The 14,734-nt window shown below is 44.8% G+C and overlaps 2 protein-coding genes across 5 annotated transcripts; both read right to left on the reverse strand.

The window, feature by feature from the left end:
* Positions 1-525: 525 nt before the first annotated feature.
* LOC119217692 (uncharacterized) lies at positions 526-5,989 on the reverse strand. Its single transcript, XM_037471539.2, has 6 exons — positions 5,926-5,989; positions 4,346-4,485; positions 3,676-4,038; positions 2,841-3,236; positions 1,794-1,900; positions 526-1,405 (listed from the first exon to the last, which is right to left on the reverse strand). The coding sequence occupies exons 2-6, from the start codon at positions 4,401-4,403 to the stop codon at positions 1,196-1,198; spliced, it is 1,134 nt and encodes a 377-aa protein (XP_037327436.2). The 5' UTR covers positions 4,404-4,485; positions 5,926-5,989; the 3' UTR covers positions 526-1,195.
* On the reverse strand, positions 5,511-13,950 carry znf207b (zinc finger protein 207, b). Of its 4 annotated transcripts, none has more exons than XM_062564275.1 (12): positions 13,783-13,950; positions 12,938-13,064; positions 12,624-12,762; positions 12,160-12,348; positions 11,331-11,406; positions 10,758-10,819; positions 10,490-10,629; positions 10,045-10,143; positions 9,479-9,727; positions 8,935-9,091; positions 7,563-7,739; positions 5,511-5,983 (listed from the first exon to the last, which is right to left on the reverse strand). In XM_062564275.1, exons 1-11 carry the CDS (start codon positions 13,821-13,823, stop codon positions 7,588-7,590), a joined length of 1,431 nt encoding a protein of 476 aa, XP_062420259.1. In that variant the 5' UTR covers positions 13,824-13,950; the 3' UTR covers positions 5,511-5,983; positions 7,563-7,587. The 4 variants fall into 4 exon arrangements, with proteins under 4 accessions (XP_062420259.1, XP_037327434.1, XP_062420258.1 ...); XM_037471537.2 differs by lacking the exon at positions 5,511-5,983 and adding an exon at positions 6,929-7,266; XM_062564274.1 differs by lacking the exon at positions 5,511-5,983 and having other exon boundaries at positions 6,929-7,739.
* Between the last annotated feature and the right edge of the window lie 784 nt (positions 13,951-14,734).

Genomic DNA, 14,734 nt, shown 5'->3' on the forward strand with positions numbered 1-14,734 from the left:
AGTTACATGGTGAAACCCTACATCCCAACCCGCACACTCCGATCTGCATCTGCCAAGCGGCTTGTTCCTCCCTCACTGAGAGAAAAGCACTCGGCGAGATCACGACTCTTTGCTGTCCTGGCTCCCAGATGGTGGAACGAGCTCTCCGATGACATCAGGACTGCAGAGAGCCTCTACATCTTCCGTCGAAAACTCAAGACACACCTTTTTAGACTCTACCTTGACTGAAACACTAGCAAACCGTAGCACCAACAAATGATAGCACTTAAATTGTACTTATAATGGCACTTTTCTATAACATGTTTTGGAACTGCTTATTTGATGAAAAATGCACTTATTGTATATCGCTTTGGATAAAAGCATCAGCTAAATGACATTTAATTACAAAGCCTCTAATTAATTAGATTAATATTTTTAATCGAGTCCCGTAGTCCCCCTAGTTTTTACATGTGTCATCCTGGTTTCCATCAGTGATTCTGAAGTATATCTTTATCAATACTGAAAACATTTAGAGAAGCAACAGCGAATGGTTTAACAATTTATTTGTGGTGGGAGATACAATTAATACAAGGAATTGGCATTAATAAAGGTCCTAGTTTGGTATTTGTATAGCACATTTCAACAAGGCAACATAAAACTGTTACAAACCTCCAGACATAAAGCAAGGATTTTTAAAAACAGGAACATCAATGTGGATTTAAAGGAGCCGACTCAGCAGAAGAACTGAAGCAGCGTTGACTCTGGGAACAGAAAGTAGACCCGACCCAGATGACCTTCAGCAGATCAGAACTGTTCTTTGGCCCTGAACCTCTCACCAGCAGGGTTTAAAGTAAATTCTTCCACAGGAGGCCAGCAGGCTTTTTTACAGAGACATGTGAACACACCGTCACATTAGTAGAGTGTACTGAAGGTCAAGGGATGGACAAGTGCCCGGATCAATGTGTGTATATGTATATAAGAAATGAGGGAAAACCGATAAAAAAAAACCAACAAGCAGGATATGTATGGAATATTTAGATTTATTCTTTTTGAGGTATTTTGGATTAATGTAATCAGGTATTTAATCCTAAACTGGGGACTTTTTGACAGATTTCAGTGCTCTCTGATGACCTGAAGACGAGCAGGCAGAAGCTTACAACCTGCAGGAGATGCTGCAGAGGTCCAGTTAGCGAAGATGGGCTCAATGTCTGACATTTCATTTCTGATCATCTCTCGGGGGGGCCAGGGCCCCGCTGGGGCTTTCGTAATGGTTTTCGGGACAGGATTTCTTCACCTGGCAGTTTGTGTACTCGGACGGTTCCTCCAGGTGCCGGGGGTGCGGTTTTCGACCGCAAGCCTGCAACCCGGTCATCTCCTCGTAGATGGGGGGCTGAGGGTGGGACTTGTCACTGCGGCGGGCTTTGCCCTAACGATCGTTGAAACGAGAGCGAAAAAACAAATCAGTGAGGCGCAAAAGGCAGGTTTTGCAGTTCAAATCAAAGCCTTTTATCTCGAGGCAGCATCTTTAACACAAAGTCCCAGATTGTCACTGTCAACAGTTTGTGTTTTACGATGGTTCAAATGACACCATCAGTCACTTCTCGTCTTACACTCAAACTAAAAGAAGATTAAGACTCCTGTTCTAAAAAAAATTTTAAAAAATGCTGTGACACCTGACAGCACTTTTGAAAGTAGCGTGGTTTTGTGGTCACACTCGACATGCTGCTGCTTTTCGGTAATCTTGAACCCCCCCCTCCCCTCCCCTTTACTCCTACAGATCAAAAGCAGCGCGTTGCATTTCGAGGTCCGCTCACTTTGCAGAACAGCACAAACAGGAGGGCGAGGAGCAGGAGGAGGAGGACCACAGCGGAGGACAGGGCGTACAGCAGGGTGGAGTAGTTGGAGCAGCCGCACTGACCTCCTGTGAAGAAGCACACGGAGGCGCGATGATTAGACGGCTGTGTGCATTCATAAGAAGTAGTAAACACAAGCAGTACGTCAGTCTGTGGTTTAAGAGGCGACCCGAGTGCGATGGGCTCAGTGGAACTGCACAAAACCACTGAGCCGAACTTCCTTCCCATTTGTATGCTGCAGCAATCAGCAGCACACACACCTCACACACACAATACTATGTGTATATATATATATATACATGCTATATATATATATATATATATACATGCTATATATATATATATATATATACATGCTATATATATATATACATGCTATATATATATATAGTATAGATTTTAAGAATATACAAAAATGAAAGATGCTTTAGTCAGTCTCTTAAGGGCCACAAATATGTAGATTAAATTATTACTAAAACATTTGTCGTTTTCAGTAACTGTCACTCAAATTCACAGAAAACACTTTCTGCTTTTGGCCTTTTTACAGATTTGATAATAGGAAATATGTCGAATAGCACCAGATTTATCCTCTAAGACACATGACTAGGGCACTGCTAGACCTTACTTGACATTTAGAAAGTGGGAGTGCACCAAATCAAAAATGTCACCAGAATGATTGATGGCTGAACTGACGACAGGAGGATTTGAGAAAAGCGTTGGTTCAGAAATGAGCACAGAAGGGAGCACCGGAACCGCTTGTGAAACTGCTGGACGTGTCGACATTTGAGAGGATTTCTATTCAAATTATTCTCTGAACAGAAGCAGACAGAAAACCAAACAACAAAACAGGACTTTTTTTTTTTTTTTAGTTCCAGCCACTGATGCGGACGTTATTAGCAGCAGCTGCAGAAGGCGGAGAGATGGACATCAGCGATGAAGTGGCGAGAATCACAGACCACGAAACAGCGATGGAGTCCCTGTGCCCCCCCCCCCCGTGTCGTGACCCACCTTGCACGGACACAAAGACGGCCCGTGTCCCCAGCCTGGTGCCGGTGTCGGGCTCGCCGCGCAGCAGCAGCTGGCAGCTGTACAGGGCGCTGTCGGCCGGCTGCAGCTGCAGCAGGGTCAGCTTGTAGGCGATGCCCCCGGGGCCGGGGGCCGAGGACAGCTGCACCCTCTCGGCGGGGAACCCGGAGGGGGGGGCGGAGGCGGGAGGGGGGCCGCCGCCGCCGCCGTGGCCCTTTGAGTGGTACAGCACCTCGGCGGGCGCCTGGCCCCTCTGCCGCGTCAAACTCACGCCCTCCACGGGCAGGGCCTCCTCGCCGCGCGGGGGGAGGCAGGGGAGCGCGGCCGAGCCCCCCGAGCACGCCTCAACCAGCCCTACGTCCGCCATCGCGGGGGCATCTTCAAGGGAGGGAAAGGGGACAAACCTCAGAAGCCGCTTCGTCTCAGCGCCGACGCTCAGCCCGACCTCATTTCTGCACTTTTTAAATCAAACCCTCGAGCTAAAGTTGCTGTTGTTTTGGCAGGTGGGGAGCGCGGGAGAGGGGGGGGGTGGTTTGGTGGTTAGCGACAGCGAGGAGGAGCCTTCCTGTGTGACTCGTATCTTTACCCTGTACCCCTCATTTTACAGTTCCAGCACATGGACCAAAACCTGCATTAACACTGTTTCTGACCCCAAACGCCTCGTATTTGACCTTCTTGTTTTCGTGGGAGTTGTGGAAAGTTCAACTTTCCCGTGGGAGCAAAAGAAAAAAAACAGTGACAAGTGAGTGTGTGTGTGAGGGGGGGGAGGGGGGGGGGCGGGGGGTGAGCAAGTGTGAGGAAACGAATAGACGCTCACCGGCCTTGACGAGGAGGAGGAACTCGCTGCTCCCGGGCCTCGCCTCGTCCTTGGCGCTGTTGCTGGCCACCATGAACTCACAGACGTAGCGGTCCGTGTCCGCCGCCCTCAGCTGCGAGATGGTCACATTCAGAGCGTGGAGGCCGGCGTCTCCGCTGACTTTGATGCGGTTCTCGTCCTCGCCGCTGCCCACGGTGCGCTCTTCCTGGGTGTACTTGAACAGGACCTCGCGGGGATGCAGCCAGCGGCGCTTCAGGTAGACCCCGTAAGGGACGGGCTTGCTGCTGTCCCTGGGCTCCACGGCGCAGGGGAGGACCACGGAGTCGCCCTCGTTCCTCTGCAGGAACACGGTGTCACTGCGAGCTTCATGCGAGAGAAATACCGACATTTATACATCGTTTTTACATTACGGGTCATTTAGCTGCAAGTGCATTTCCACATAGAGATACAAACTCAGAAGAACAAGTTTTGCCTGGTGATCACAATTCTCAATTTAAAGAAATTACTTAATTTGTGGCTTATTACTGTGGTGAATTATTATGATCAATTTAACTTTGAAAATGTTAAACGCGCTGGGCTCAACAAAAAAAAAAAAAGATGATATCACGACAAACCGCAGCACTTTGTATCGATTGTGTTGAGAAGGTTTCCGGTCCAAAGATCAACTCACCAGATCCGGCCTGCGTGATGAAGACGAACAGAGCCCACAGGGGAGCCACCTTCGCCATGTTGAACGCCGTCAGAAGACACGGCTAACGATCCCGGGGGAAGTCGCTGATGTCCACCAGCACAGGTCACATGCACCCAGAGCTGGAAAACAAAAGCTGTGGGTGACTTGTAAATGAAACCAAGAGGAACTCCATGAAGCTCCACCTTCAAAACCTCAAAACTAACACAAGAGGAAGACACACACAAGCACGCACACACGCACGCACGCACACTAAGCGACACAATGTGGTTTGGATAAGCTTCATCTGAGGCAAAGTGAATTATTAGAGGCACAATTTCAACACAGCTGAGCACAAAGGTTCCGTTCAGATCAACGAGGGTCCAGCATCTGCAGCGCGGTTACAAGCCGGGCGTCACGGCCTTTCACGCATCCCAGAGGAAACGATTGTGACGGCCTCAGTCGGAACAGGATGCGGACGGGAGTCGCCAGTGCAGCTTCGATGCTTGATTGACAAGCGTCGATCTCAGATCCTTTTCGGAGACGTTACGGACGAGAGAAGCAACACGTGCACATTTTTTTGTTTTTGAGGTCTCGAGCTTCTTGTGCAATGTAGCGTGTGTACGGCTTATAAGCACATCTTCAAAAAGTACGAGTAATGCCTGGAAATGTTGCCAACCACAAGCCCTTTTAGTACTTAGGTGCGCAATCGTGCTTAAGGAAGTATGTTTGCGTTTCGTAAAGGTTAACGTGAAGTGTTACTTTGCAATATGGTCAAAATTGAACCGCGCACTAATATATAATAATATATTAATTGTAATATTGCTATTCATAAATAAATGGAACATGATGAAAGGTAATTCAATAAAAAGTGGAGCTGGTACAAAATTGTATTTTGTACCAGCTTGACTTTTAAATGATTGTTTTACTTGAATAACAAGTGACAAAGAAATTACCAATAATGTTTCCATTATTCCCCACAGTCACTATTACTAAGCTTTGGACTCCACAACATATTAAGAGCATATAAAAAGACTTTGTGTCCTTTGATAAGTTGCTTTAAAGTAGATTCCTTTAGTGGCGGCGTGGCGTCCTCTCCAGGCCACTAGGGGGCTTCATTCCAAACACAAATAGAACGTTATAGAAGAACAACAAATTGGTTCCAAAGTAATGTAATCACTTTATTTAAAAGAATAACATGTGACATTGTGACGGGTTACATTTTAATTCGACGGCTGCTTGGAGCCGCTTGTATTCGTCCAAATACCAAACACCTGCTCCCAACCTTCACTTAAACAAACAGGAATTGCTTTCTGGTTTTTAATCAAGCTCTTTTTCATAATCCACATTATTCATCATAAACATTGTCCACTGTTAAAAAGGGATTTACATTTCAATGCCCAGGTTGTTGTTGTTCCTTTTAAATCACTAAAAACAAACCAACAGGTTACTTCTCTTAAACACTACACCCATTTAAAAGTCGTCAAAAACAATTGAAGTTTAAAAACACTTTTATCAATAAAGACGACGCGTAGCGCCCCGCCGTAGAGGACACACCTGGACTAAAACAAACAGGTACTTACTGGGTGTAACTGACCTTCACATGCCAGCTGAGTGGGTTTTAAGGCTGATATGGACGGGCTATGAACAACAGAAACAAATAGAGCAGTAAGTGATATGCGCAGAGGAAACAATGATGCCTCTCTAAGCACCCACAACAACACCCGCCCCCTCTTGCCCCCTCTTCCCCCCCCCCCCCCCCCCCCCCAGAAGCCAGGTCCAGTCCAGGCCCCAACGACCCAAACCCCTGGAGTCAACGGGCCGACGCCTCAGAGGCTGCACGGCGCTCAGCGTTTAGATCAGCACAACAGAACCCAGCAATACAGAACCACGCAGCAACGCAGGTCGCTGGTTCACTCTCAAGCCCAAATGTCAAGCAGGGTTTAGAAAAATATTATGCTACTATTGACTGAGGGATTTGTTTCGACCTCTATTATTATTATTATTATTATTATTAACATTACACCGTGAAGGTGATTCAGGGAGTGTTAAAATGACCAGTTAGTGTGTGCATCTATGCGTCATTCAAACTATGAAGCCCATCGTTTGACTCGGTGCTGCTGTGTTGTTGGGTTTGTTGCTTGGCCCCCTGCAGCGAGGACACAACTATGAGACACGACAAACTAACATTACAGCATTCATGCACGTTTAAATACTGGTATACATGTACAGAAGAAAAGGTTAATATATCAGGAATGAGGTTCCCTTCGAGTGTTTCTTCATGTATTACGTAATCGTTTTTGTTTGTCATTATCATGAGGTAACATGCAGTATTTAGAACCACAAGTTGGCCAACATCAGAGCTCTGCAAGGGTGATAAAGAAAATATTTTTTAACCGCTTCTGACCCAGCAAGCGCATTCTCTATTGTATTATTTAGCCTTCTACAATGCAAGGTAAACCCTCAAACAGATGATGGCAAACTTGGTTTTTAAATACCTGATGAACTCCGGTTGTTAAAAAGAGCATAAGTACACCAGTACAAACCTTCATCACTCACCTCCACGCACGTCAGGACAAACCAGCATTGAATTTCAAGATGAATTTTATTACAACAGATTCATAAAACATTACAAAGGATGCATACAGGTACCCTCTTGACCAGGACATATTAAAAGCAAACCTGAAATAAGAATAAAGCTACGGACTGAAGAGTCGAGGATTTTTAACACTACTGAAGTTGGAATCATTCGTCACTGAGACCCTCACCAACCAAGGTTGGGGACGCAAGTCCAACAGCACCTAAGCGCGCTGTGAGGGCCCCAATCCATCTATCCAAAATAAAACAAAGAATTCAAAGAATCAAATGTTTACAAGAGAAACTTGCCTTTGTAAGGGGTTGGTACGTTCATGTAACTCCAGCAGCTTCAAAAGAAATATGAATCATTTTAACACACTTTACTTCTATAAACCTGAGTGAAACCTATGAGTGGGGGGGGAGGGGCGGGGGTCAGGAGGGGATATATATTCTCACGTGAAACCGGATGACAACAAAATAGTTCTCAGGAACTTGTGTGGTGATTGGCTGTTCTCCAATAAAGACGTTACATGAAATGTCCAATAGTTCTAACAAAGGTTTGTCTTCACCACCGCTGGTCTTACTGCTCTTTGCTTTGCAGCTAGGTTTGAAAAAGGATGAGAGAAAGGTGTTAACCCCAAACCTAATGTGGTGGCTGCTTTGCCGCTTCAGTAGCGCCCGGCCGGAGACATGACGGGCGGCCTCATGCCCATGGGAGGGCCTCCCTGGTAAGGGGGCACCATAGGAGGACCCTGCCCGTACGGGGGCATCCCCCCAGGCATGTAGCTCGGTATGCCCTGAGGGGGGGCGCCGTACTGACCTGCAGGCACAACACAAGAACAACGCGTTAATGCTGCCACTCTAACAGATTCCTCAGCTGGTTTTTAAGTTAACTACAGCTTCTGAAAATGCAATGGGATGCATACTATTCCATCTAAAAACACTTTAAATAAAGATAGTAAATACATTTAGCACGATCATGTCCACTCCACTATTCCATAAATGCATTAAAATGTGTCCTAAACTTCTTTGTTAAGAAAGTTCAATGAAGAAGTGCCATGGTTTGAAAACGTTGGTCAACCACTGGTTAAGTGCCACCCACGAGGGAAGTTTATCAACACGGAGTTGATATTAGTTTAGGTTATTTTATTTGTAACCGTGTGTAGACAAAGGCGAGGCGTCCATCTGAACACACTACACAATCCACCCAGACAAGACAAACATGATTAAAGTACCCGGGTCAAATAAATACATAAACGTTGCTTATATAGAATCCATGTACTGTTTCTATAGTTTGTTCACCCGAGTGGCGGCTGCTGGAGCACAGCTGTTCTTATGGCGCTTTCTTCTACACTAGATACCTCCATCTAGAGGGAAGAAGCTGAATCGCACTGTACAAAAAAGGTGAGTGGTCATTTGAGATCAGTCTGGTGTACAGCTTTGACTCGACTGCTGCACCATCAAACAATTCCATGCAGAGTATCTGCTCTTTAAAGAGAGGCTTCCAAACCATGATACCAGACAAAAAGATGGATTCTATAAAAGCACACTAAAATATTATATATATAAAATATAAAAGGTCATTGTGGTTTTGTTAATGTGGAAAAAGGACCATTCCCTCTAACAAACTGCTGGTGTCCCTCTTTGCACACGGCCACACAGTGTGCCTCAAAAAAGAAAATCAACAAATAAAAGTCTACATGACACCCAACAGCCCCCAACAGTTGAATTAAATTAAACAAAGGCACTGTGGCTTCTTGTAGTCCTCTGTGTGGCCTATAGGCAAACTGCATGGGATCAAGTGCTTCTGTTTTCCTTAGACCTTACCAGTTTTTCAAAAGGTTTCATTACAATAGGAAATGTTTGAACAACTTGTCTAAAATACTTTAGACGATATCATCGATAGTGACAATAAAGTTGTTCCATCTAAAATTCATAAACTCAATACATTTTGTCTCAGGTTTGGATCTTCAGGCAAAAACTCCATCCAATGTGTATCACAAGCATCATCTTACCGTGCATGGGGTGCCTCATGCCGGGCTGTTGTGGCAGCATTCCTTGCTGTGGGGGCATTATGCTGCCCACAGCCGCCACAGGGGGAGCAGCGACGTGGACCTGACCCGGCCTGGGTGTAAGTCGCTGATATCGGGGCAACTGGGCCCTCAGTTCCTCCTGTTGGTAGGGACAAGACACAGAGCGCATGTTCAGACTGAAGAAAATCTAGTGTGCCCCTTACAGTACAAAGATAAACACTCACAAAAATGATGAGGAATTGGGTACCAATGATGCCGTGCCCTGATTTCACACTGAGGACATTCAAGTTCAGAAACATCCTTTAACAGACTGACAAAAGTGCAACTACTGAATAAGTGTATGGGAATACAGGCTTAATGGTTGGCGAGCATCCTATAAAAGTCTAACTTTACGATGACGTTAACATTAGCATTCCAGACTAACGGTAAAATCGCACACCGACCCTCTCATCCATAAACGTGCTCTTATACGTATCAGTCATTACTTACTGTGAAAAAGGCAAAGTAGAAAGCTCAAGCAACTTACCAGTGAGATATCCTCATCAGGATGGATCAACTTACTAGTTGCACTCGTGGTGGTGAGGGTGGCAGGTTTGGTGGCCACTGTGGCCGGGGGTTTGGCCACAGTGCTGCTAGAGGGGTTAGAAGAAGAAGCAGAAGAGGAAGAAGAGACAGAGGGCTGGGTGTAGGCAGGGAATGTTGCTTTGGGCGGGTCGGAGGAGGCGGCTGTACTGTGGGAGTTGGGAGCTGCAGCTCCCGAAGTGCTCTGCTGGGCCTGTGAAGAGACGCGTGTTACGGTAAGTGAACGTTAATCCAAGAAGAAAACACGCAGGACGGCCCATTAAACCCCATCTTGCGCCTCATTCTGCTTTAGCTGAAGCACATGCACAAGTATGAAGCTCACAGACTAAAGTATGTCAGTTATCGTCGGGGATAATTGTTTACATTATAACCGTCGTGCTCCTTTAGATGAACAGTGTCATTCCCTTTTGCAATGGGCCTAGTCTGAAGCTTGAGAATTAACAGGCAGAGTTCCTAAATAAGCAACATGCAGCTGCCACAGACAAGTCGACGCCCTGTCTGCGAGCGTACTTGTGGGGAGTTAGGAAAGGGAGGCTGAGAGGAGGCAGACTGAAGGTCTGCAGGTGGAGAGGAAACTCCGGCGGTGATGCTGTGAACACCAGCACCCATCTGCAGCATGGCGGAAAGGAGATCACATGTAACATGTCCACTCCATCCAAATTCAATAATGCGAACAAAATGTCCTACATAATAGCGGTCCGGATTAAAAGGTTAAAAGAAATGAGGCTGAGGGAACGGCTGAATACAGAAAGTGATAAGCTGTAAAGTGGAAATCCCTGAGAGCTGTGCTCATAGGAAAATGCAGGTTAAATAAAATAAAACATTCCAAACATCTACTTTAAATCAGTCGACAGGCTTAGATAAAGCTCTAAACTCTCTGAAACTGTGCGAGTTTGAGCATGTGCTGTTGCCAGGAGGAGGTGAGGGGGTCGGAGGGGGTGTGCATGGTTCCCACCTGTGCCGCACTGGGGAAGAGTGGCTTGGTAACAGCCGGCTGGGCCACCGGTAGTGCCGGTCGACTGGGCATCACTCCGGCTGCAGCAGCTTGGGCCATGTGGGGCATCCCTGGCCTTGGGGCCATGTGAGGTGGCATTCCTAAACAAATGACCCAAACAGGTCAATCAACCCATCTGCCACCAGAACATTGTGGACATAAACTATATTTTTCTCAAATGAGATTAAAATGCTATTTGAAACCATGTCAAGATAAAACCACCACTCACCATGGGGCATACCGGGCATCCCAGGCATCATAGGAGGCATCATTCCACCCATCTGCATCATGCTGCAGAAGGCAAAGAGACCATGCTGATTTGGTGTTACAGAGAAAAGCGATGATGTAATGATGAATGTGTGATAATGCAGAACCATCTGCGGAGTTTCACTTTGGTGGTATTACATAAGCAGGGATTTAAAATGGTGTTAAAAATATTTGTTTCTATCACTGAATGAAGCCTGCCATGTTTGGGACAAGAATCGCAACCTTGAATTGCTTCTACTAATTCTTAGAGGTTTTTCCATTAGGTCTGGTATGAAAGAATCCCAAATGAACATTAAGCCCTCTGTTAATATGTAAATTATTAACAGCATTGTAAAGGTATGAGTCCGTTTCATGTCAGTCGTTAATCACTGGGACCGTGAAACTAGGCTAGACCTTAAATTTACTTTATACCACTAAAAAAGGAGAATTTATTGAAGGAATTGATGAAATAATTAGAAATTCAGAAACTGAATAGCATAGAATCTAAAATGGTAGCATTACACCCATCAATAGGTCAATCAATAAGATATTTTACCCTGGCGGCATTCCATGCATGGCAGGGGGCATGCCGTGCATCATGGGAGGTACACCAGGCATCATGGGAGGCATTCCTACAACAATGAGTAAGACAATATGTTTTGATTAAACAATAAATCACTCCAAAACATTCGAAAGATTCCACGCCGTATCGTTTCAGCCGCTCAGTCAGCAGCAGCTTTATGTTATAGGGTAGGAACATTTGGAGGCTCAAGAGGTGTTTCCAACCCGACTAGGAAAAACAGTTTTTGACCGCTGTATGTGTGAAATGTGTGATTTAAAGCACAAGATGGCAAATAAATGGACTAATTTGCTTAACTGAAAAGCAACAGGCCTCTCATTTATCACTCATGGTAAAAAAGCAGCACGTCAGTTAGGTTTCCTGTCGAAATGCCTCAGTGGCTTAAATCCTTGGCTTAGCTTCTACAGACGCAAAGAGACAGGTCAGAAAATAGTGTGTTGAAAAAGCCCACTTTTATATGTAAGTGACTTGCGGGTATATTTTTGACCAAAGCGTGGTTGCAATTTTCTTTAAAATGTGCAAAGACGTTTTTATCTCTTTTTCCTGTTTTTTGAATTACGTGTATTTAACATTAAGGTAACCATACAAATAAGATGAAAAAGGGGAAAAATCGAATTCACACAATGTACTGATGTATTTCTGAGCATGAAGAAAATGTAACATGTTAAAAATTCCTAAAATGTAATACTAATTATCAGACAAAGGACGAGGTCAAGATTTACCTAAAGACCTAAACATTGAAGTTTAAAATGAGTCATTGCGTTGATGCCGATTCCAAACTTTTTTGTTTTACAGAGCTTCTTGCCTTGATATCCTCCATGGTGCATCCCGGCTACGCCAGCCACGGGGGGCATCCCCATCTGGGCCATTGGAGCAGCGTAGCCTGCCTGGGGCTGGACAGCAGCGACCTGCTGAACTGATGGCCCTGCTTCATCGTCGTCGTCGTCATCCTCATCAGAGTCGTCTTGATTGTTTGATTTCTTCTTTTGGCTCTCTAAAAAGAGAAAAATATAGTATTTAAGGTAATGGTGAAGCTTACACAAAATGAAAATTAACTTAAGGGTCACCGGACTTAGCACACCGGACTTAACAACATTGTAGCTATAGAACATCCATCCCATTATCAGGAATCTTCCTTAATCAGGCCAAATACACAAAACCATTATATGAAAAAATATTAATTAATTAATTAATTAAATATAAATTATTTCAGCCACATTAGCCTTTGACTGAAATTGGAACGAAAGTTCATAAAAAAATTGTACGAACCTTGGGATTTCTGTTCTAATGTTCGTCTTCTTTCCTGCATGTCTTTCTCTGGAATACCCTCCATACCATAGATTTCCAGCTCGATGTCTACTCTTCCAGGAATTGCATTTGGTACACTGTCAATTGTTTCTTTGTGTACCTGAAAACCAAGCAGAGTGAGCCAGTGGATACTATCATAGAACGTAGTCATCCACGTCCCACTTTTCAAACGAGTGATAACCATTTATGACCAAAACATTGCAAAAACTGCAGAACCAAAGACATTTAAACTAATTAAATAAAGTTAGATAAATGACAAAGAAAGATGCACTTACCTGCATGCAATGGATAGCCAAGCCCGGGCCTGTGTACAATTTCTTGTGGCAAATATGGCATTTAAAATGCTTTGCCTTCTGGTGCTGGATTAGGATCTTTTCATCATCAAAGTCTCGATTACAGTACCTAGAGTCAAGAGTTAAGGATTGCGTTCGAAAGAGAAAGCATCACCATCATGGCTCTCATCTATAGCAAGGTGTAAATCGGCTTATTTGATGAAATTGCACTTTCTTGTTTCTTAATCTTTCGGGTTTGTATCCGTATGATTGAAATGCACTTATTGAAAGTCGCTTTGGATAAAAACGTCTGCGAAATTACATTTAATGTAACGTTAACGTAAAAGCTCACCATGTACCACCCAATCCAGTATAACACATGCGAGTCTCCATCATATCGTTACTGATGCGGTGCGTACCTTGAAAAATAATTCATGTCGAGACTGGCTTGAGTTAGACAACTGGAAAACGGCATGTTTCTAACTAATCCAGCTCAAGCGACGCATAGCTAACAGGCTAACCATTAGCGAGCTAGCATCGGGATGTAGACAGCTCGCTCATCGTTCCTCTTAGCAAGGCATGAACTCGACGTAGTCGGCTAACGTTACCGGTAAACTACATACAATTTAAAATGTTGGTGTGGTATCAATCGTAGAATCAACTAAAAGAAGAAAAAACGCAAACCAATCTATTAGCTTCACATGAGCGAGTCGTTAAGCTAGCGTTAGCTTACAGGCAGATAAACCCTCCGAGAGGCTAACGTTATCTTAGGCCTTCCTTTTGTCAAGCTAACGGCTAGCCTCTGGCATTTCTACGGCGATATTTTGTCGCCCCGGCAAAAAGGATACCAGCACCATGGCTTCATCTGCTTCTTCTTCTTTCGCCCCATGTCTAATGAATACTAAAAGATGAGTCTTAAACGTTATATACTGGTCTTATTATCTGTATAACAACAGCATGCTGTAGTCCCGTAACAACGCCGAAAATGGCGCCGTGCTCGAGGAAGTTGTAGTGGAAGCGGAAGTCTCGCGAGCACGGAAAATAGACGTCATGTCATAGACACGCCCCTAAGACAGGTTGACGTATCGCACTACTATCATTCTGTCATAACTAGAATAAACTGCCATTGGAGCGGGTGTGATGTTGGTGTTTTTTGGTTAGCTTCCTTATTTTAGTTCACTTGTGATTAGAAGACAATAAACCAACTACCATGAGTTCACCGAAGCAATTGGAGAGATACAAAGGTAGCTCTTCTCAGTCTGAAACATCCCGTAACAATTGACTACATCAGCATCAGACGTCACTGCGCATTATTCAGCAAAAGATGACGTAACGCCACACTTTACTACAACCGAATAGTTATGTGCACAGCAACCACGCTGTATTCAAAATAAAAACCCATTGCTTGACTCCAAATATCAAAACTATGAGCGTCATTTGCGCCGTAATGATAAATAAAGTTCAACTGGTTGTGTCGCGTGACCGCTTGATGGCGACAACGGTGCAGAAATATAATCCTGGTCCCGTGCCTTCTCAAAACGAGTAGTCACTGTTTGCCATCTGCTGTCGTCTTGAAAAGCACGTTTATATATTATACAAAATGACAAATATATCCCTATCCACATTCTTGTTTCATGCGTTTGGTTTGGTGCTGGATACCCCCCCCCCCCTCCCCCAAAGGTGTGGAAAACCGTGATTTCCCAAATCAGATCCCTGACTTCAACCCGAACCAACACCTTTTGGATAGATTGCGACACCGGCTTCCTAAATACGGATGGAGGGAAGCTTGACCTGCAGCCA

The sequence above is a fragment of the Pungitius pungitius genome, chromosome 9, assembly GCF_949316345.1.
Source record: "Pungitius pungitius chromosome 9, fPunPun2.1, whole genome shotgun sequence".
NCBI classification, from domain to species: domain Eukaryota; kingdom Metazoa; phylum Chordata; class Actinopteri; order Perciformes; family Gasterosteidae; genus Pungitius; species Pungitius pungitius.

What these genes read in the sequence shown, in the direction of transcription:
- LOC119217692 (XM_037471539.2), bottom strand. Translation starts at nt 4,403, where the DNA reads ATGGCGAAGGTGGCTCCCCTGTGGGCTCTGTTCGTCTTCATCACGCAG. An exon ending in CGTCTTTGTGTCCGTGCAAG is followed by an intron (nt 1,901 to 2,840) that starts GTGGGTCACGAC and finishes GCTTCTTCACAG; the next exon opens with GAGGTCAGTGCGGCTGCTCC. An exon ending in TGTTTGTGCTGTTCTGCAAA is followed by an intron (nt 1,406 to 1,793) that starts GTGAGCGGACCT and finishes AACGATCGTTAG; the next exon opens with GGCAAAGCCCGCCGCAGTGA.
- znf207b (XM_062564275.1), bottom strand. Translation starts at nt 13,823, where the DNA reads ATGGGGCGAAAGAAGAAGAAGCAGATGAAGCCATGGTGCTG. An exon ending in CAGATGAAGCCATGGTGCTG is followed by an intron (nt 13,065 to 13,782) that starts GTATCCTTTTTG and finishes TCTTGACTCTAG; the next exon opens with GTACTGTAATCGAGACTTTG. An exon ending in GATGCCCGGTATGCCCCATG is followed by an intron (nt 10,630 to 10,757) that starts GTGAGTGGTGGT and finishes TCATTTGTTTAG; the next exon opens with GAATGCCACCTCACATGGCC.